General features: G+C 41.4%; 2 protein-coding genes across 2 annotated transcripts; both read left to right on the forward strand.

The window, feature by feature from the left end:
- Window positions 1–4,282: 4,282 nt before the first annotated feature.
- bnip3la (BCL2 interacting protein 3 like a) lies at window positions 4,283–8,789 on the forward strand. The gene is made up of 6 exons (XM_031849295.1): window positions 4,283–4,368; window positions 5,483–5,756; window positions 5,851–5,932; window positions 6,020–6,126; window positions 6,229–6,378; window positions 6,830–8,789. The coding sequence occupies exons 1-6, from the start codon at window positions 4,317–4,319 to the stop codon at window positions 6,876–6,878; spliced, it is 714 nt and encodes a 237-aa protein (XP_031705155.1). The 5' UTR covers window positions 4,283–4,316; the 3' UTR covers window positions 6,879–8,789.
- A 905-nt stretch (window positions 8,790–9,694) lies between these two features.
- dpysl2a (dihydropyrimidinase like 2a) lies at window positions 9,695–18,070 on the forward strand. The gene is made up of 14 exons (XM_031849294.1): window positions 9,695–10,082; window positions 12,532–12,620; window positions 12,759–12,943; window positions 13,109–13,273; window positions 13,493–13,554; window positions 13,690–13,770; window positions 13,858–13,926; window positions 14,082–14,202; window positions 14,306–14,462; window positions 14,682–14,823; window positions 14,943–15,113; window positions 15,546–15,725; window positions 15,852–16,047; window positions 16,146–18,070. The coding sequence occupies exons 1-14, from the start codon at window positions 10,041–10,043 to the stop codon at window positions 16,235–16,237; spliced, it is 1,752 nt and encodes a 583-aa protein (XP_031705154.1). The 5' UTR covers window positions 9,695–10,040; the 3' UTR covers window positions 16,238–18,070.
- The last annotated feature ends 2,803 nt before the right edge of the window (window positions 18,071–20,873 follow it).

Raw genomic sequence — 20,873 nt, forward strand, 5'->3', positions numbered from 1 at the left:
CCCCCACTGCTCTGATACACCATACGTACAAACAATATCTGTCCTAAATCCCAAAATCTTGATATTGATCTGCCCTTGGTGACTTAAGTATTGAATGTGACTTACAAACAGTGGCATAAACACCGTACATCCAAGCAGGCCATCGCAAGGACGTGCTCCATGTGTATGACTAGTATAAACATGCAGGGTTTTGTAGAGTCCAGAATTTGGGATTTAGTGTCATGGTTTTCTCCAGCAGGAGATCTCAGTTCACTAAGCTACCATTTGCAACTCCACTACATCCCAAACCAAAGGGAAAGTGTGTTTAATACACACGTTTGGCTAGATTGTTTCATTCTTCTGTTGTGCCATCGTGACATGATTCATGTGTATGTCATAGCTACCATGTTTTATTAGTTTGAATAGGAAATTCTTTCTACTGTCTCTACGTCTTTGTCACCAAGTTTCTTTTTTTCATGCTGGCCTGAAACACTGCTAATACAAGCTGTCAACACTCCATATTTGCCCCAAGTATTTGTCAAGTTGCCAAGGCTCCCTCACCACCTCTCTCCTGATGTACAGTATGGTTATGCAGTTGAAGGACTATTCTCATGTTTTAGCTCATTCTCTGCAAAAAAGATTAACTTGCATTACTTCTAACCTTTGTTAGCGGCGTACCAATAATTATTAGATGGTTTATATTCATTTCGCTACAGTAAGAAAGTCAACTTACATGCAGTAAGTCAAGCGTACCTCAACATCTGACACGAAAAGTCAAGTTACCTAAAATCAGCAAGACACAATGGTATTCTCCTTTACATCCATTTTTCTTAATGTTAGTCTTCTGGAATAGAGTTTCTGATACAATAGCTTGTAAATATATTGGCTTTTAACAAGCTGAAGCTCTCAATCGTTATGCTTGAGTGTCCATATTTCGACTGAATGTTCACCAATGGATCACTCTTCTCCAGCAAGTTTCAAGCCTGTAAGTTGACTTTCATTGTGCATTGAAATGACTTCCTTTAGGAAGACGGTCTGCAGTATTGTCTTTATAATTTCTACTTAATGGCCAAAAACCAAACACCAATGTAGTCCTTTAACGTGGTCACAGGAGCGGCGTCGGGTATTGTGCTTTTTAGGAGAATGAATGAGAGCTATTCATGCATCCAGTAACCGGTCCTGTAGACTCTGAAGTGTTCATTTAAAGCTGTCTTACAGACGAGGTGACTGGTTATATGCTGACTACCATTTAAAGCTCAGGACAAAAAGCTTCCAGGCAGAACTGCGTGACGTTTCCTAATTCTCTCGTGGTCGGTGGCACCAAAATTGAGCACTGCTGCCAAACTTCCCCACAAAGCCTGTCGTGTTGTTGCAGATTGATCGATCGCTTTAATCTCTGGATCTAGTTTCTGGATCTTTTTTTTTTTTTTTTAATGATGTTTTGTACTGTACCTGATGATGAAAAGAATAATCACTATAGCTGATTTATTTTTGTATAAATGAAGGCAATAGGATTACAGTCTGATCACTGTAGTTTCTTTAGCCGTCTATCTCGGACTGATTGTAGATGGAAGGTCGCCTGATGCGGTTACCTTTATGTCGTGACTTTGGGACATTTCGTTCATTCAAGCGGGTATTTCTTTAAAAGCTAGAGACTTGTGTGACGTTCCTCACGTGGGATGTCCAAAGAAAAGTACTTTCAGGTGTCAGTACCTCTGTAGTCATAAGCACTACAACAGTTTATTTTTTTGTAATTTGGCTGCCTGTAAATTATGTTCATGTCGAACTTATTTGGGATGCTTCGGAGTTGGATTCTGAGTTAATTTGGATCTTAACGTTCTGTTTTTGTGCATTAATCATTTTTGCTCGCTGTGAAAGAATAGGCCCCTGTGGGTCCAAACGGGAAAGACATTTTAAATCAACATGTAATGTTAAAACTGTTTAACGCTGGTTTTCTCTAAAGCTGGTCAATTCAGTCGGCAATGCAGAGTTGCTGATTTTGAATTGTTGTATGAAATGTCTTCTCTCCTGTGATGCAGGAGGACACAGACGTGTTTATTTAAAAAGGAGAATTTGTGAAGCACTTGGTTTGATTTCTTAATGTAAGTGGTCATCAATGACTGTATTCAACATGGGGGGTACTTTAAATAATGAATTCTGCTGTGTCTCTGCTACATTTGGCTTCATTCACACGCTGCTCATTTTCTCTTCTGGAGCCGACAGGTTGATTAAGGCACAACCTTCCACCCCATTAACATTATGTTTTGATGACAGATTAAGCCATTGAATCAGGGCACGAAGCGTATTGGTCCACTGGGTCATTATGTAAGTAAATGTGTCACTCCTACCTCTAGAGAACTGATTTCCCATCACTAGGATGCCACTAAAATATCCACCCATCCTAATACGGTGGTGCTGTGGTTGATTGTCACACTCTCAGGGCTCTGGGTAATGTCCTCTAATAATGAGACAAATCATTACTAGAGGACAAAGTGTGTGTTCAAGTGATAGTCCTCATGTCATTATATGTATGAACCTGTATAATGTGGCACCTTTGTCCCATTCCTCGGTCAAGGATTGTCCCGTCAATTAGTCGATCAACAAGGAGAGCTGTCCATTCAAAATGTGAGATCCGTGATCTTGACATTGTCCTTTCATTCATTAAAAGGAAGCATTTACTCGCTCCTTGTGAAATAACTATTGTTGAGAAATGTTTTAAAATACAGAAATCTGGATGCAGATTACATAAAACCAGAATTGGCATGCTTTGTTTACAAAAGAAAGATGTTATGATGTAGCATTGGCTTTTTTTTTTTTTTAAATTCCCTTTTTTTTTTGTAGGCCCAGCAGAGGTGGCCTTCATGGACTGTATGAGTTTCGGAGCGTTATTGCAAAACTGTCACTGAGAAATCCCTAACCACTAATCTTCACTTTCCCTTCATATTGTCTTCATAGCTGTTGTTCGAGCCTATGCTGTAATCCACAAAGACGTTTAGAAAAGAACCCTAATGCCTTGCTTATAGCATAAAGAAGACCGAAGATAATCAAGTATGTTTCTTGAACTTTCTGGTGAGCCAGACGGGAGACTGCTCAGGGGAATCTACCGCTGCTCTGTGATCAAAACCGCTTACCTTTTTAAATAAAATACAAAAAAAAAAAGCAGCTTTTCAGGACTTTATTAAAAACTGCCTTATTTACAAGTAGATCATACACTTTTTGAAATTCTAGTTGCGATGTTTTTTTTTTTTTTCTTTTGAACGTCAGAAAAACTTGCTCTACACACACAGGGGATCAAGTGCAAGGAAACTGCCTAAATTGGAGTTATGAGGTTTTTCCACTTTAAGCAGCATTATATACATGTCTAATGTGATGCAGGAGTTCAAACAAAATGCACTTTTTATTTTTGTGAATTTCATTAATTTGTATGTTTATTAATTTCTTTTAAGGAACTCTTGAATAAAGATTGTGGGAGAGTTTGGGGGGTGAAAAAAAACTGCAAATGGTTCATTGTACAGATATGTTTGTCTTTGTCAAATGGAATAAGAACAATTTAGATGAAAAGTAATAAAGAATTTCAAACCTGAGTTCTGAATGAAAGACCAATCTGGTTCCTGTATGAAAGACTGTTTTGTAAATGTTAAACTGATCACATGGAGACTTGCCCAAGATGTGATTTGTTATTATGGAGCTTTGTGTTATAAAACTAAGCATGCAAATATATCAAAATAACCTTGTGAAAATATGGCAAGGACTATATTAGGCCCATTGCATCACCAAGGCAGAGTTCCTGCAGTGCTTTCAAAAAGGACACATTTCTAAATCCCTGCAGTGGTGCCAGACATTGCAGATCTTACTCAAATGTCTGAAAAATGTATTTACCATGATGACTTCTATCCAATTCAAAATACACCAACAAGATCCTTTTCTGGAACTGGAGGAGGGGAGATGTATGCAGACCCATCCTCTACAAATCTACAGGAAACACTAACAGAAAGGCCTGCCTCCCCACATTAATAGTTCAGTCCACAGCACTTAATTGAAGAGCCTCACTATTATCATCTATCCTCAAACACTCTAATGATGGTTTGTTTTGCTCATAAATGCTATCAAAAGTTGGCGGTTCTTTATCAGTATTTTAGTGCATGCATGCATACATTGTATTAAAGACCACTGTAAACCTGACTGTGTTATGAGAAAGAATATTAAATTTCCATTACTGATCTATATCCTTCGTCTGTTATCTGTATGGGGTCTGGACTCTGGGCTGATGCTGCGCATGCGCACATCGCAGTTAGTCTGCGTGTCATGTTGATGAATTCTAAAACTGGGTAGTCAACATGTCTACCGCTGCTGCTCAACAAAACAATAACGAGGAGCCCGGGCTTCACGGTACGTACCGCCGCCAGGTCTCCTGCGCGCCATGTTACAAAGACTGTTTAACATGTCTTCAATAGGTGTGTGTGTCTGGAAAATCTTCGTTTTAATCAAGATTTTATTGTAAAAGTTACATCGGCTTCGGTGTTTCCTCTTCTTCTGGGAGGGGCGGAGGGTGATGTTGTTCGACGTCACCGCGGACTAGCCAATGGCGTTGTGATACATGTTTGATTGATGGAAGGGCAGCCAATCACGTACGCACGCCAGCACTGGGGCGGGCTCTAGCCAAAACGAAAACAAGTTTGGGACAAAAGACGAAATAAACATTGCTTTTATTTGATGCTTTTTTTATTTTTTTTTATTTTTAATTGTCCGATAATGGGTCCTATCACTCTCACTCCTTCTGTAGTCCACTCGCCTTATTATTCAACAGGCCACACAGTCTTTCTAACAAATAAATAAATAATAAAGGAAAACAATGGTAGGATGTTAGGCCAAGTACCTATACACCACAGGCGCATTTTAACAATAAACTGGCCAAAGACTTCAATTGATAAACAATTGTATTAAAACGTCTGCTCAGACGGAAAAGCGGGGCGTGCGCTTTATATGTGACATCACCGCTGGAACAGCGACATGCCTGGGCAAATAGTCTCACATTGCACTTCACACTTATGCAAGACATCACATGAGAGCAGCACCGATGACATACCCGTCTATAGATGGGTAATCGGTCATGTATACGTGCGTCGTCGAAATAAATACATCAATTATATATTGTTTTTAGCGAGACCAAAAGGGAGGATGGGGGAGGCGTCTCGTGCTATAATATAGTTTATATTGTGTGGTAACCCAACACCGCTGGACATGAGAGATTGCATAACACCTTTCCGTCTGCAAAAAACAACAACCGTGCAAGCCGTTTGTGGGGCAGTGGCACAAAGAAATGCATGCAGTCATGGATGCATTGCACAGCCAGTTCATTTGAATGCACAGTGTCAGTGGTGCAGGAAATGTAGGTCAGCTGTTTCCATTAGAAAGGAGGCAGAGGCGTGTCTCTGTGTGGTGTGCAATCTGCTAGTTTTAAACACAACAAGCTAAATTTCCTCTTGACCTTTGTGTTGCCAAGGCTCTTGGGTAGAGCTGGAGCTGAATGGGAACACATCAGGGACCCAGGGCGTGCAGACCAATCTTCCAGAGACACCCGCTGCAGACCAAATAAACGCCAATGCTGGCATGAGTCAAACTCTGCAGACCTTGGAAGGGGTGCCTGAGAGTGATGAAACCCTGATTGGAGGACTAGAGCATGTGCCCTCCTCCTCCTCGATCCACAATGGAGATATGGAAAAGATTCTCCTGGATGCACAGCATGAATCCAGCCAGAGTAGCTCCTCCTGTGATAGGTAGGAATAAATGCCATTATATGCGCTTTAAAGCTCAGGGAAGCGTTTGGTGTAGTAATTTATTTCTTTTTTTTATCCCAATATTGTGACTCAGTCCTCACAGGCCACCAAGTCCGGATCAGGATGAGGGTCAGATAACTTTTGATGTGGAGATGCCCAGTCCACGAGATAGTCAGGTAAAACAACGTATTTAAAAGTTCAATCCCTTTTCAGGTGTTTTCATTTGACACTAAAGCCTAATTACTTTGCCGCTATGTTTGCAGTCAGATGACGACAGTGCAGAGAAGGACAGAGAGGAAGACATCCTGATGAACAAAGAAGTAGACTGGGTCGCTGACTGGTCCAGCAGACCAGAAAACGTTCCACCAAAGTAAGCGGACTCTCACGTCCAGAATCATTCACTGACGGTGGTTCAGGATATGGTTTTCTGAGGTTAATTTGCAGTAGTTGATTGTTTGATTGTTCCTCGCAGGGAGTTCCACTTCAGGCACCCGCGACGTTCAGTATCTCTCAGTATGAGAAAGAGTGGGGCCATGAAGAAAGGTGGCATCTTCTCTGCTGAATTCCTAAAAGTCTTCATCCCTTCCTTATTCATCTCTCACATTCTCGCTCTTGGCATCGGGTAAGTCTGAATTAATTCAGTTCTATCGTCACGCAGGCACACGATGCAAGGCTTGTCATTGCATCGAAAAAAAGTTAAATTTCTTCAATCTGCACTGATGTTTTGTACTTGTACAAAACTTGTTTTATTTCAGTGACTCACCATGTGCCATAGGAAAGGGTCAGTACGGGCTGTGTCATTGTCAATTTATCAGTACACTGCTATTTTGGTTTTCAAGATGACTGTAATTTATGTGTCTGACGCCTGTCTACTCAGACCTGGGCCTCATGCGTTATGTATTCATAAAACAGGCTGGCCTGGATGTTTATGAAAATGTGTTCCTTCGTTTCAATTGATCAACTAATATGGATTCATGGCTTTATTTCAGTCCTACATCCTATATGTCAGCATTGTCATTTTCTGTACGCATTATCTCTTTACATGCAATTCATTTCAGGATTTTGTTTTCTAGTGTGTACATCGGGAAGAGAATCGCCACAGCCTCCACCAGCTCTTACTGAAGAGCAGATGCAGCAGTGCCTGGATGTTCTCTTGTCTCCCAGTCTCTCAGCCATCCTCCTGTAGTCGAGCTGTTTCTCTGCATCTGCTGTACGCCCACATTTCTACTTCCAGTCAGCCTTCAATTCTGTCACATTGTAGATGTAGTTGTAGAGTTATACACATGACGTAATGTGGTTGCACTCCATCACATTTTTGACACAGGGCAACATTTTACCCAGCAGCCAGTCACCAACTTCTTCCACCCGTAGATGACAGACCCTGTTAGAGCTGCAAAGTATTAGTCATCCTGTTCAACTCAAAAATATGTGACAAGGATTTGATGTCGGGTGGCTTGAGGGTTGAAGTTTTCTCCACTTGTTTTGATGTTATGTCATGAAAAATCTGGACTTCTCCTAAGCGGCATCTCTCCACTGTTGTCTCAGTTGGCAGAGTGTACGAGCCTAAAATATGCGCCATATCCACAAAACAACAAATTGAATTGGCCCTGGGAACAGAGGGGACTCTAATCGCCTTAACTTGTTGAGCTAATCATTCAAGGTGCAGTTATTGGAGGGGAAACAGATGATGCTGCAGTGGGATTCGTTTTTAAATCCCACACATTTTTGAGAATAGAAGTTGTATCACGTTGACTCCTGAGGTTTTCTTTTAAAAGCTTCTTTTTTTTTTTTTTTTTTGGGAGGTTGGAAAGCTTAAACATTGATCAAGTGCTCCAGCTTTTTACAGGCGGGTTGTTTGAGTATATTATGATAGTGGAACCTAGGGCGGATGGCAATTTACCAGGCCATATGCTATTTCTATTTGTTTTTGCCTACATATCTTATTCTTTAACATAATATAGAAGCAATGGCAAAGTGCCAAATTTGTATCTTTCACCACTGCACATTGGTGATTTATCTTAGACTGTTCTTTTTATTTTCTGATATGTTTAGATATTTAAAGATGTCGATGTGAAAAATAATTTAAGCTGTGATCTGCCCCATGTAATAGACACCTTTTGACATTGTATACTTTGTTTATACATTGATATTAATGCATATTATATCATTATTACCTAGCTTTGTCTCAGTGTATGTAATGTGTTTTTGCTGTTGTTTAATTGCTGAAGTGCAGTGGCAGAAACCACCACAGAGGAAGGTATTTCCAGGGGCCTCGATGAAGAGTGTTATCTGGCTTTTATGTAGATTACACTGTGCAATCATTTCACATTATATGATACAATAAAACGTGTCCAGTGTGTGTAGAACTTAGAGTAATACTAGAGGAGCATTTCCTAATGAAAATGCATGTGACATCTGTATATAGATGCTGATTGGATGAGAGGGTGATTCTTCTGTCAAAGGTTGTAAATGGATGACATTATAGAATCATATGAAAAAAATCCTCCACCATAATGTACAGTATTCAAAGCATTGGTTTGAAAGCTCTCAAGATGCATTCAGGCTTTAGTGCATTATATAACTCACAGTAACTCATAAACTGTCATCATCATAACGGGCTTATGTACAGTTAATCAGTGTGCAATACAGAACATTTTGAATAAAGTTTGTACTTTATACAGCGGCTGAGATATAAATACAAAGAGAGTGGATAGTGTTCAATAGACTTTAATGCATTATTTAAGGGATAACTAATAATATGGCGTATCATCATTATGGGCTCCATACAGAGGCTGAGACATTAATACAAACATACATTTACATTTTGACATGAATCACAAAGAAAAGAAAGAGAGTGTGTGTAATTGCTGCATGTCAAGGTAAGTTGTGACAACTCCTACATCCTCTTCTAAGTCCATGCCCTTCCCTTCTTAGGTGAGGTTTAAACTCCTCTTCCAACTTATTGTCCCTTAACTCCTGTGGTAACCTAGCTCTGTTAACACAATCATTCCAAAATAAATTCCATATTACTTACTTATTTGTGTTTGTACTAAATCTTAAGATACATAAAAAATAGCTATGCATTCGTAACTTTTTTTTAAACCCAGGAAAGATGAACTGAGAGCGCTCAGTTGAACACATACTAATCTGGAAGCTGCGTTGTACTTCTACAGTTGGCCGCTCTACAGTTTGGGCCTAAGGATCCGGCTCAAGGGCCATGTCACTACAAAGCATCTCTTCTCTTTGATTTGTTCATGGTCCATTATCAATAATGAAGAAAAGATGAGGGGGCAACATTATAAATGGATGTGATGCATTTTTAGTTGCTTATAATCCTGTCCTTGCCTGACTGACACATTTTAGTCTAGTCCGTTGTGGTCCATCAGAGAGGTCAGATTTTACCTTTTGATTGCATGGAATTTATCCTTTTTTTATCCACTTGACAGACCGTTGCTTGTTCATAGGCAGGCCCTGGTTAACAATGTAATAGTATTATAATGTCAAGTACTATATCAGATTATGTTCCATCAGTGCTAAGAAGCAAGAATCTAGGAGTCAGATTGATATCATAATGGAATCATGACATTCAATTTTGACATTGCTCACACATATGTTTTAATTCTTCCCAACTATACGTAGGGTAATTATAAGTGTATCCATGTCAGAGACAACTTGGATTACTAATATAAGGTAGCCTGTAAAACAGATTGTGCCCAGAGTAAAAGGTCGTTTTACATGATGTGACTGCACCTGTAAAAAGTTCCCCTGACCATGGCCATCCTGTTTTCAGAAATATGTAATTGCAAGGTTAATCCACCATCGTTACAATTGAGGATTCATTCTTTTTACGCTTAGTAATAGTAATTATACGTTTTCATAATTATCTTATTACCCAAGAAGCTGCCATGCTCAATTAAACAGGTGATGCTTAATTAACCTGTTTACCCCAAACTGATAACGCAGCAGGGCGGGGCAGTGCGCATGCGCGATACCTCTTTGTGGCCCTTCTCTTCTAGATGCTTGCCTGGTCTTCAGGGACCCATTCCAGCAGCAAATCCAAGGATAGGACTGTGAGGCAAAGATATAACCACGCATTTGCTATTATTTGTTAGGCTGCACTGTGCAAACCGTACATCGTCAGATAGGCACAGATCGCCCAGTGCGTCGACTTGCCATCAAGCAGAGCATCCATTCATCCTTTCATAGGCAGCTGAGGTGTTCCAGTCTAGCTAGCTTAGCGTTAGCCGAGAGGTAGTGGACAGCTGTGTCAGAGGGATCTTCAAAATGTCGGGGTACCAAGGAAAGAAGAACATTCCGCGAATTACAGTGAGTATTGTTTTATTACATGAAGAATATGACATTTATCCGTCGGTAATGGTGTTTTTTGTTGTTGTGTGTAACGTGCGGTGAGCCTCAGGATTAGACCAAAAGCTAGCCCGACGCTTAGCTGTCGCGTCCATTCATTTACACCGACGCTGTCACCACCAGCAGCAGCAGCCGTGCTTCAGCTCCTCACACCGAGAGGATGAACGATGATAACCAGCCAGCGGGGGGGGGGGCTTGCACTTGCAGCGAGCTCTTTGGCGGTTTCTAACGTGGAGCTTTGGTAGTATGTGTCTCTCTTTGCTCCTTTAGCTGCCGTTAGTAGCTGTTAGCTCTCCTCCTCTGTCTCCATGACAGCATCCTCAGCTCGCAGGTTCCTTCACTGTCATCCCCCTCATCTTTCATCCTCCATCCTCTGACATCTTGCTCCCTTCATTATCTTCACTACATCTTTGCAAAAACTTCCAATTCTGCAGCTATAGGACAAGCTCGCTATTTAACCCTGATTCTGTGATATACTGTGTCAAATTGAGATTTAACAGTACAATGTCTGTTTTGCGTTGTGGTGCAGCTTTTCAACCAGACAGCACAGCATTAAGGGCCTACAGTAGGGATGCCGGGATAGTTAAAAGAAGTAAAACCTCTTTAGTAAAGTAGGTCATTGGACAGCACCCATCCAAACTGTTTTTTCCCCTCTAAGCTTTCATCGTGCAGCAGTTGTAGCTGAAGGCATATAAGGAGAAACTTCTCTAAGTTTGATAATTTAAGAGCAACAGCATGTCTCAGCTCGGGGGTCATGCTCTGTTGTCTAGGACTCTCTCACAGGTCCAGGGTCATAAACATAGAGGCCCTGACATCTCACACACGACATGCAGACATGCTCCTCCAGACACCACTTATTAGTTTGGAATGAAGCAGAATCTGCAGTTTCACTCTGCTGAGCTTTTAACAAAACACCTACACAAGGCTTTGTCCCTGAACAACAGTAACTGGATTCATTCAAACATACAGTCGTATCTAGTACCACCACACAGTCACTTTATCTGTTCGCAGGATGACAGAAACATAGTCATTATTTTAAGCACTGATTCAGTTTTGTAGTCAATTAAAAAGATAGTCACAATGAGCACACTTCTTTTTGTTTTCTATCATTTTTTAGGTTAATTTGGCTAAAAAGACAACAAATACAACTGGGAAATGTTTTTTATATTTATGCAGATTTTTGAGTTTGTCCATTTCTGTTTTGTTAGATGCAGCTAAAAATAATACAGTCAAATGATAATAGTCCTGCAATATATTCTACCTTCATGAAAGAACATTATGTTCAGTTCTGTGGTGCTACTGCATTGAATTGTGTCATACTGACAAGTGTTTCTATTATTTTGTACAGTGTTCCAAACAGTTCCTATTTCCATTTCTAGTACAGACTACGCTCTTGACACGGAACCCTTCACTAAGTACATTCAGTTCTTGTTAATCAAGTCAGTTGTATGACTGCAGATCACGGGATTAATCACGAGGGGCCATTTTTTATTGCGGAGAAGTGCGTCCGTCCATCTTTAACCTCGTATCCTGTTCAGGGTGGCGTGAGAGCTGAAGCCGATCCCAGTTGACATTGGGCCAAAGGCAGGGCAAAGGAGCGCATGTGTGTTTTTATTTTACACAATGATCCATTGATTTATAGATTTACGGACTACAGCAATGCTCAATGAAAGCCATTTTGAGCTGAGGTATGGATCATCTCCAACCAATTTATTACATACTATACTAATGGCCTCATATCAATACAGCCATGACTTTTAGTGCATTCCCGTTGTCCCTGTCCACCTTCTCTGGACATTAGAATCTGAGTGTTTCCTGCGTTGAGGTTTGCAGTAAACCACTTTTGTCTTCATTAGCTCTAACGACTGTCCTCGGAGACCCCGGGAAGCCTGCAAGAGAAGTAGGCCAGCCTCTGGCCTGCAAGTCCTCTTTTCATCTCATACAGGTTGAATTAATTGTGCCGCTCAAGAGTTTGTGCTCTTACTCGAGAGCTTGGATCAAGACTGGCCTCAGATGAGGCGTCTATTATGTGTGACGAGATCATGTAGGGTAACCTCTCTATAAGTTATAGATTCAACAGGATGACGGTGGGGATTGATGTACGGTTTGTATGTGCGACGTGGTGACCATTAGCAATTAGCAACTTTAGCAGCATTGTCTCTGCTTCAGTAAAAATCTTTCTTGTTCTCTGAAACATGGAAATACTCTGAGCTAAATGAATCACTGAGTTGTCCCAATGTTATTTTCCATTAAATAAGTCATTTGTCTTTGAAATCGGTCAATTTTTCTCTTGACTTAAGGAATAGACTATTAGCCACAAGGGATTAAAAGAGATGATTTCTTGCTCTTTTAGGAAGCTGGATCATTTTGTGCTTTATGGATGATGTAAAGTTCTGTCTCCTCCTTTCAGAGTGACCGTCTCCTCCTCAAAGGAGCAAAGATAGTGAATGATGATCAGTCATTCCTGGCTGATATCTACATGGAGGATGGAGTCATCAAGTAAGTTCGATTTGAAGATTGGAGCCTAACTCCTACCTGTTGCCTATTACTCTGACTCTTGGAGTCTAGATTGTCTTCGTTTTTATCACGTTCCCTTCATTCATTTCATGTTATTTTCCATTCATTTGTCTCCTTCAGGCAACTAGGTGACAACCTCATTGTTCCCGGGGGAGTTAAGATCATAGAGGCTCATGGGAGAATGGTGATGCCCGGGGGCATCGACGTGCACACCCGATTCCAGATGCCTGACCGAAGCATGGTGGCAGCAGATGACTTCTACCAGGGCACCAAGGCGGCCCTGGCTGGGGGGACGACTATGATCCGTATGTATTATCTCCGACACATTCCCATGAGTGCTTTAAAGCACAGTGGTACCGTCGCAGGGATTATAACATTGCAGATCTGCTTGCCGTCGAGCGTGTGATTTGATTACGCGGTTTGCCTGCGGACCTTTTTTTAAATCCAACCTGTTTGTTTGTGTTTCACAGTTGACCACGTGGTGCCGGAGCCTGGCGGCAGCCTGGTTGCAGCTTTTAAACAGTGGAGGGAGTGGGCTGATGGCAAGTCCTGCTGCGACTATTCTCTGCATGTGGACATCACCGAGTGGAACAAAGGCACTCAAGAAGAGATGGAGGCCCTAGTGAAGGATCATGGTACGCGGGCAGATTCCGTCTTCGCACACATCGAGTTTAAAAATGAAGACGGGTTTCTTGCATGGGGAAAACAGACTACAAAACAGTGACTAAAATATTTCTGCTGTAATTTCTTTTATCCTTTTGATTTTACTTTTCCCCTTTGCTCTGGGTTTCCCCTCTTTTGCTCTCCTTATTCCACCTTTTGGCTGTTTTCTCTCATAAGTTTTCTATCTTCAGGTGTCAACTCTTTCCTGGTCTATTTGGCTTATAAGGATGTTTTCCAACTTTCTGACTCTGAGGTACGCTCGGCTTCTGGTTAATATTAGCGAGCTCTACAGCTGTCTTGTCATAGCATATGTTTTTGAGGCTGTTAGAAGTCTTTGGGGTGGAAGCTGGCGACCACGAGCTGACCCGTTTGTGCCTTTTTCTTTTAGATCTATGAGGTGTTCGGTGTAATCAGAGACCTTGGAGCCATTGCACAGGTGCATGCTGAGAACGGAGACATCATTGCAGAGGTAACGGAACCACCAATACAGTTGGTCTCAGCTGTAAGCAGCTATTGCCATTTTGGATTATAATGTTCTTGTGTGGTATCGTTTTAGGAGCAGAGACGTATACTAGAGCTGGGGATCTCTGGCCCTGAAGGCCATGCACTCAGCCGCCCAGAGGAGGTAAGATGGAGCACTGGCCTCTCGAAAGAGAAAGAGTTTTGTGATCGTGTACTTTTAAGATCAAAAGATGCAGGATACAGTACAAGCAAGAAGAGACGCTGTCAGGAGACCAGCATGGAGACCAGGCTGATGAATCTGACTTTGTGTGTCTGCAGGTGGAGGCCGAGGCAGTAAATCGTTCTGTCACCATAGCCAATCAGACCAACTGTCCCCTCTACGTCACCAAGGTGATGAGCAAGAGTGCTGCTGATGTCATTGCTCTTGCCAGGAAAAAGGGTAAGGATAGAAATTTAGATCTTTTTTTCTTTGCATATCTTCTGTTGTCTGTCTGTCTTTTTTTTTTTTTTTCCGCTGACAGCCTCCTGTCTACTCCTTTTAGGTGCCGTGGTTTACGGAGAGCCCATATCTGCCAGCTTGGGCACAGATGGTACCCATTACTGGAGCAAGAACTGGGCAAAGGCAGCAACCTATGTCACTTCTCCACCGCTCAGTCCAGATCCCACCACCCCCGACTATCTCAACTCTCTGCTGTCATGGTAGGCGCTCTGTGCCAGGACCTGAAGATAACATGCCAACATTTGACGTGTGCTACTGCTGTGTGCTGCATTCTATTTTTACTAAGCTATGCCCTTTACATACACCTACTTAATACAAAGAGAGAATATTAAATGTAACAGATGAATGTCATGGTTTTGTCGTGAGTAATTGGCGATGTAAATCGTGTCCTTAGTCTTCTTTCTTTGTTTCTTTTCTAGCGGGGACTTGCAGGTGACTGGTAGTGCTCACTGCACTTTCCAGACATCTCAGCGTGCAATAGGCAAAGATAACTTCACCCTAATCCCAGAGGGCACTAACGGCACCGAGGAGAGGATGTCCCTAATCTGGGACAAATGTGTGGTGAGCTCGATGCGACCCACTTGTCACGCATTCCAAAAATTCCTCTCATGAAGTACTTGAGAGCAAATTACCGTGTCATCCTTTGCATATGTTTCGATGCAAATGTGTTGTCCTAATAGGTGACTGGCAAGATGGATGAGAATCAGTTTGTGGCGGTGACTAGCACGAACGCGGCCAAGATCTTCAACCTGTTCCCTCGCAAGGGCCGCATCGCTGTGGGGTCTGATGCCGACCTCGTGCTGTGGGACCCGGATGTCACTAAGATCATCTCAGCTAAGAGCCACAACCTGGTCAGAGGGTTACTTTGCCTGTTTAGACTCTTATTCACAGTGTATTTTAATAATGTATGTGTCCTAGACATGTTAAGACTTTATTGTTTAAGTTTGCACATGATGTGTGCATAACATGCTAAAGCAGCTCTGTTAAGAATAGAGGTGCAGCGGCTGTTAGAGGCACTAACACGGGAGCAACAATAGATTAAGTGGCACAGAATAACACGCAATCCAGGTGACAATTAGCTTTGAGAATAGAGTTCACAGTCAAACACTGTAGTTTAATCATTAAAAAAGTGAAGTTAATTTATTTATTATTATTATGTACTGTAACGGTATCCTGAGGGAACAGACAGAACAACAACTTTCAGATGTACTGCTACACAATGTCCGATTGAAAACCAGTTTACTTCTGTATTCATCAAAGTTCTTTCTCCCCCCCCCCCCCAGGCTGTGGAATATAACATCTTTGAGGGCACAGAACTGCGCGGAGGACCTGTGGTGGTGATCAGCCAGGGCAAGATTGTGTTGGAGGAGGGCAGCCTTCACCCCACGGAGGGCTGCGGTCGCTACATCAGCCGCAAACCCTTCTCTGACCACGTTTACAAGAAGATAAAGGCTCGCAGCAGGGTGAGTTCCCATCGCAGGTAGTCGCACCTCCGAGCAGGCGCACTAATCCAGTTATACAGAAACTAAAATCTTCCAATACAGTTAGCCGGTCAGCTTCTGGTCTGATTGATTGGCCTGTATGTTTAGCTCACAGAGTTGCGAGGGGTCCCCAGGGGCCAGTATGACGGGCCGGTGTGTGAGGTGACCGTGACCCCCAAGGTGATGTCCACAGTCTCCTCAGTGAAGACTTCCCCTGCCAAGCAGCAGCAGCACCAACAGCAGCAGCAGCAGGTTACTCACCAGCCAGTGCGCAACCTTCACCAGTCTGGCTTCAGTCTGTCTGGTGAGTGAAAGCACACGTTCATTCCTGTCAGCCGGGCTTGTTCACAACAAGGCAATTAGGTTATAGTGTGTTTGTTATATGTTGATTTTTTTTTTTAGGTGCCCAAGTTGATGACAACATTCCTCGTCGCAACACTCAACGCATCGTGGCTCCACCTGGTGGAAAAGCCAACATCACCAACCTCGGCTAGGCTCTTTCCTAAACTGAGCCAGGGGTTCAGGGCAACACGGGACCAGAGGCCTCTCTTTCCGCTGTCACGTCACATCTGGTCACCTCTGACTCCCCCTGCACCCCACACACAAGCACTCCATCCATTCTTATTCACACACTACCATAATGTCACTTTGTGCAACAAAAAAAAAGAGAAAAGCACTATTCCACACTGTTTCATCTTTCCTGCCATATTCCATTGTCAAGGAAGGATCAAGTGAATTGAAGCAGCTTTTTGTTTTGGCGTTTTTTTTTAAACCCAGTTTGATAATGGATGAAATTAATTTGTTTACATTTTTGTATCGTTTTTGCTGTACTTGTTTGAGCTGTTAAGTTGCCCTCTTGGCTCAACAAGTTGACAGAAAAGAAGAGGTTAGTTTCACGAGCAGGTGTTTTAGAAACTGCAGGTGTTCACAATTGTTCTCAATGCGCTGTTCACTTAACAGATGGAGTGGAGTGGAAAGCCTCCATTGTCCATTTTGTGACACCGTTGAGCTGTAAGGTTGCTGTTTTAGTACAAAAATGTTACATTGTTGCCACAAAAAAAAAATCTAAATGCTAATCATGAAAGATTTAGACTGAAGAACATAGTTTCTGCATTTCAGCACCTAATTATATGTGAAGTTTGCGTTATTTGATATTTGTGTAGATACTGTGTGAAACAGAACAATTCACCTTCGTCCTCCTTTTGAATTATAGTTAATTTATAAAAAAAATAATCGATAAGTCATTTTGGAAAGCGTTGACTGCACTGAAAGGAAAAGAAAGGGTATTTTATGGTTGAACTACTCATTCGACTCCGCCCTGAATATGGGAGAGAGAAATGGCTGGCACATTACATGTTGTCTGAGTCACGTGAACCTTTTCCCCTCATCTCATCATTTGGGTTTTCCCTCATATTTATTAAAAAGATTGTCAGGGCAACAAGCTTCCAATAATCCGACGGGTGTATATTGTTCAGGATACAGACGGACGCTACAAAGAAGCTAGACGGGAGGTTTGCCGACAACTTCTCTGCACCTAGTGCTATATGACCATTGCTGTATACGTGCAGATGATGTCCACACCCAACACAGCACTCACCATTCACCCACTTTTGACAAATATGTTTTGCACTCGTAACAATCCAAATGATAAAAAAAATGTATGTGAGCTTGCAACTTTTTATTTGTATTGGATATGTCTGTGTGTTTTAGAATATGTGTTGGAATCAAACTACTTGCCTGCCTGTTCTGTAAGATATTGACAGCACACTGTATCTATGAAGGCTCTTTAAAGAAGTGGAACCATGATCTTTGAGACCTGATGAAAAATGCTTCGGTATGTATATGAAATCCCCCCCCACAGTGCGTTGATGATGTGTCCCCTGTTCTCGGTGTTAGTGTCGTGAATGAATTATCAGATATCCAGTTTCTCCTTTCTTACCACCTCTAAATGCCCAACACTGTCGGCACCTGATCCACTCGAGGTTGTAACTGTACTCACTAAACCACAGCGGGTCGTCAGTTTCACGGCACTGTGCGGCCATACTGTAAAACACTGGATTATTTCTTCCTCATTGCCTTGTCAAGTGTAGGTTTTGTATGCCAAGCTATAATGTGAAGTGATTTACATTTGGGGAAGCGTCTTGGTGATGGTTATTGAGTTGTGATGTTGAGCACTGTTGTTGCCCCTCTCCCAGCAAGTGTGATACTCTCTTGGTCATGTATGTTTTGTAGGATCTACCAGGGTTTTGGGGGGGGAAATCATCGGTCTTGTCAGCATTTGACCCTATCTGTGTTGACTTCAGTGGATTAAAATAATAAAAATGAAAGCTATGGTATTGTCTTTATATATATATATATATATACTTTAGATATACATGAACAAGTTAACTAAAATTAATTTAAATGACACTTCTACAGTATCCTAAAAATTTCATTCCTGGAAAAATATATAATTTGGTAATTATTATGGGAAATGTAGGGATGATGTTCATAAACATTTAGGTTTAGATAGTTTAGATAACGGAACTACTTCTCTACATTTCAAAGCATTTGTCTGACAGCATACTGGTTTAATTGCAGATTGAGATTTTACAAACAAAAACATTAGATGACCTCATAAAATATAACATATTGTTACTGTTTTTCTTTCATCTCATTAGCTCTACTTCAATGAGCTCCAAGTGTGAAATGCTTCTTGCTCACAGATGTCTCAGTATTTACAATCCAACACTAGGATATTTAAAGTAACAATCCACTCACAGAATGATGTATGTGCCGAGTTTAGATTAGAAGGCTGTTTTCTCATTCAAGTTTCTCTCTGCTATACAGAAACTCTCAATTTAAGGTGTGTACAGTACATACAAGCTGGTTTTGTGACTTCACAACTAGTTTGGAGATCAGTCGTGGTCCAGTATCCAACCTACTCTAGCACGATGTGGAAACTTTAATTAAACTTCCTGCGCATATTTACTGAGAACAGACTTTTCACATTTATAAAATCAAGATTTTTCAACTAGAGAGTAGATGTAATTTTTAACTGAACTTTTTTTGTGCAACGGACATATCAGATGCAAATAGATATATTTTTAAACATTTTTGTAGTTGTATTCTCATAGGGGTCATTTTTCTGCATCATGAATACTTCACTCTTGGTGCAGCATTTTTGAATGGTGTATGGCTACTTTTACTTACTTTCTGAATCTTAGTCACATAACCAAAGAATTGTAATTAGTTAAATAGAAGTTTACCAACGCAGCACTGTCTCCAACGTCCTTATAATAATTATACTTTTACAGACATTTAAAAAATCCTAAACTGTCATATAACACAAAGTGACCTCAAATTAAAATTTCTCACCATCCACCCACATCCCAGCTGTGGATGGAGTAACTGCAGATAGGCAGTGAGACACTAGGTGGAGGCACAGTCGCGATGCGCAGCATTTGCTTTTTAAGACACTTCACCCACAGGGAGCTGCCGGTAAAATGAACTGAGCAACTTCACAGTGAATGCACACATCAGCAACAGCTCAGTGACTAGTGATGCCCCCTGGCTGCTTGACAGTTGTCCAATTAGGACTTAGCATGATGAATGCACTGATTAAACCTGAAAGGGGAATCCTATAATGTCAATAACTTTACCGTCACCAATGAGAGCTTTAAAGAGAAAACAAAAATGCATCAGGAGGACTGCCCGAGTCCTCCTGGGAAAGGTATGCAAACATGAGTCACCAGCAGTGCTAGCTGTGCTTTCAATCCACTGGAACACAGACACTACTATTTTTAGCATTCATGATTAATTGTATTCCCCTTCAGAGTCAATGATTGTAATCTTTATCAGAATATTAAAATAATACATTGATCATTTAAACATGAAAACATACAATTAGGGAGTGCTGGTGAAACAAATTGGTGGTGTTCTTGGTCTGTTCCAGTCTAATATCGGACTCCTACAAGGATGCAGATCTAATTATGGTATTCATTACAGCTATTGCATTTGGAAGATGAAATATCTTTGTAAAGCGTGGCACACAGATATCTATTGGCTGAGGTTTTGTTCATAATGCCAGCACTTTCTATTGCGAGAGAGACAAAAGAGGGAGGGGTGAAGTCTGTCATCTCAATCATCTGTAGTTTATTGCTGGTGCTGGTAGCTTCCTCTCCGAATAGCATCTGTGCAGAGATGGTGTGATGTCAGGTTCACAGACGTGTCAGTCAATGACAACGCGGACACAGACAAGCACTCTTGCTGCATTGCCGTCCCCTGTGGGTAAGCTGTTGACTCCACTTCTACTGCACTTAACACACAACTGCATCTCGTCCTTTTCGCACTTGCAAAGGGAGTACATCTTGGTACTACAGAAGGAGAAAATAAATCAATAGTTGGCAGAGAATGTCCCCTTGCCCTTTGATGCCGCTTGGTAACCAGAGAGACATTAACTACACACTTGTTTTTTCTCCTTTGCGCTGGAAAACAGCACCCCCGCAGCAGATCTCATAAAAGTCGAGACTTTGCATATGGACGGTAACTAAAAAAAGCACTGAAACAAGGAGTACAGCCTGAGGGAAGAATGTCAGAGACTGTGTATGACTTAACTTGACATTTCTAAATCTGGGGGATTTTTTTAAGAGGCTTGTGGGCCGGTCAGGATTGAGGTCAACAAACCACAAGGTCAGTTGAAATTCCACAGAAGTATATTAAGACATCCATCTGGCACTGCTCCTAGGTACATGAAATTGTAGACATGTGAATAGATGAACTGGACGTTTTCAGGGGCTATGTATTCAGTGAATCATCCAAATGAAACCACAGGAGTCCAAAAATGTCCTCATGAATCCCTTTCTATAGGAATATGACATACAAATTTATTGTAATGTGACGTGGGAGCAGCAAAGTCCGTTCGTTTTTACTGTGTACGGAGCAGTGAACAAACATTATTTTGACAACAGGAACAGCATTAGGCACACTTTGGAGACAACAGGAGCACCACTGACCAGTTTTAAAATTTTTGGTGAAATCATGCAATATATAAAATTTTCCTATGAACATTTTTTATACATTTGAACTGTTCTTCGGTAATATAAAACATGTAAACACATTGGAATATTTTGGTCTCTTTACTATGAGGAA

The sequence above is a fragment of the Anarrhichthys ocellatus genome, unplaced genomic scaffold (assembly GCF_004355925.1).
Source record: "Anarrhichthys ocellatus isolate YVR2014 unplaced genomic scaffold, GSC_Weel_1.0 scaffold9, whole genome shotgun sequence".
In the NCBI taxonomy this organism is placed as follows: Eukaryota; Metazoa; Chordata; class Actinopteri; order Perciformes; family Anarhichadidae; genus Anarrhichthys; species Anarrhichthys ocellatus.

Excerpts from the sequence above, each read along its gene's own strand:
- bnip3la (XM_031849295.1), top strand. The coding sequence starts at position 4,317 with ATGTCTACCGCTGCTGCTCAACAAAACAATAACGAGGAGCCCGGGCTT. Across the intron at positions 5,757-5,850 it reads AGTAGCTCCTCCTGTGATAG|TCCTCACAGGCCACCAAGTC; the intron begins GTAGGAATAAAT and ends ATTGTGACTCAG. Across the intron at positions 6,127-6,228 it reads CCAGAAAACGTTCCACCAAA|GGAGTTCCACTTCAGGCACC; the intron begins GTAAGCGGACTC and ends TGTTCCTCGCAG.
- dpysl2a (XM_031849294.1), top strand. The coding sequence starts at position 10,041 with ATGTCGGGGTACCAAGGAAAGAAGAACATTCCGCGAATTACA. Across the intron at positions 12,944-13,108 it reads TGGGGGGACGACTATGATCC|TTGACCACGTGGTGCCGGAG; the intron begins GTATGTATTATC and ends TGTGTTTCACAG. Across the intron at positions 13,555-13,689 it reads TCCAACTTTCTGACTCTGAG|ATCTATGAGGTGTTCGGTGT; the intron begins GTACGCTCGGCT and ends TTTTTCTTTTAG.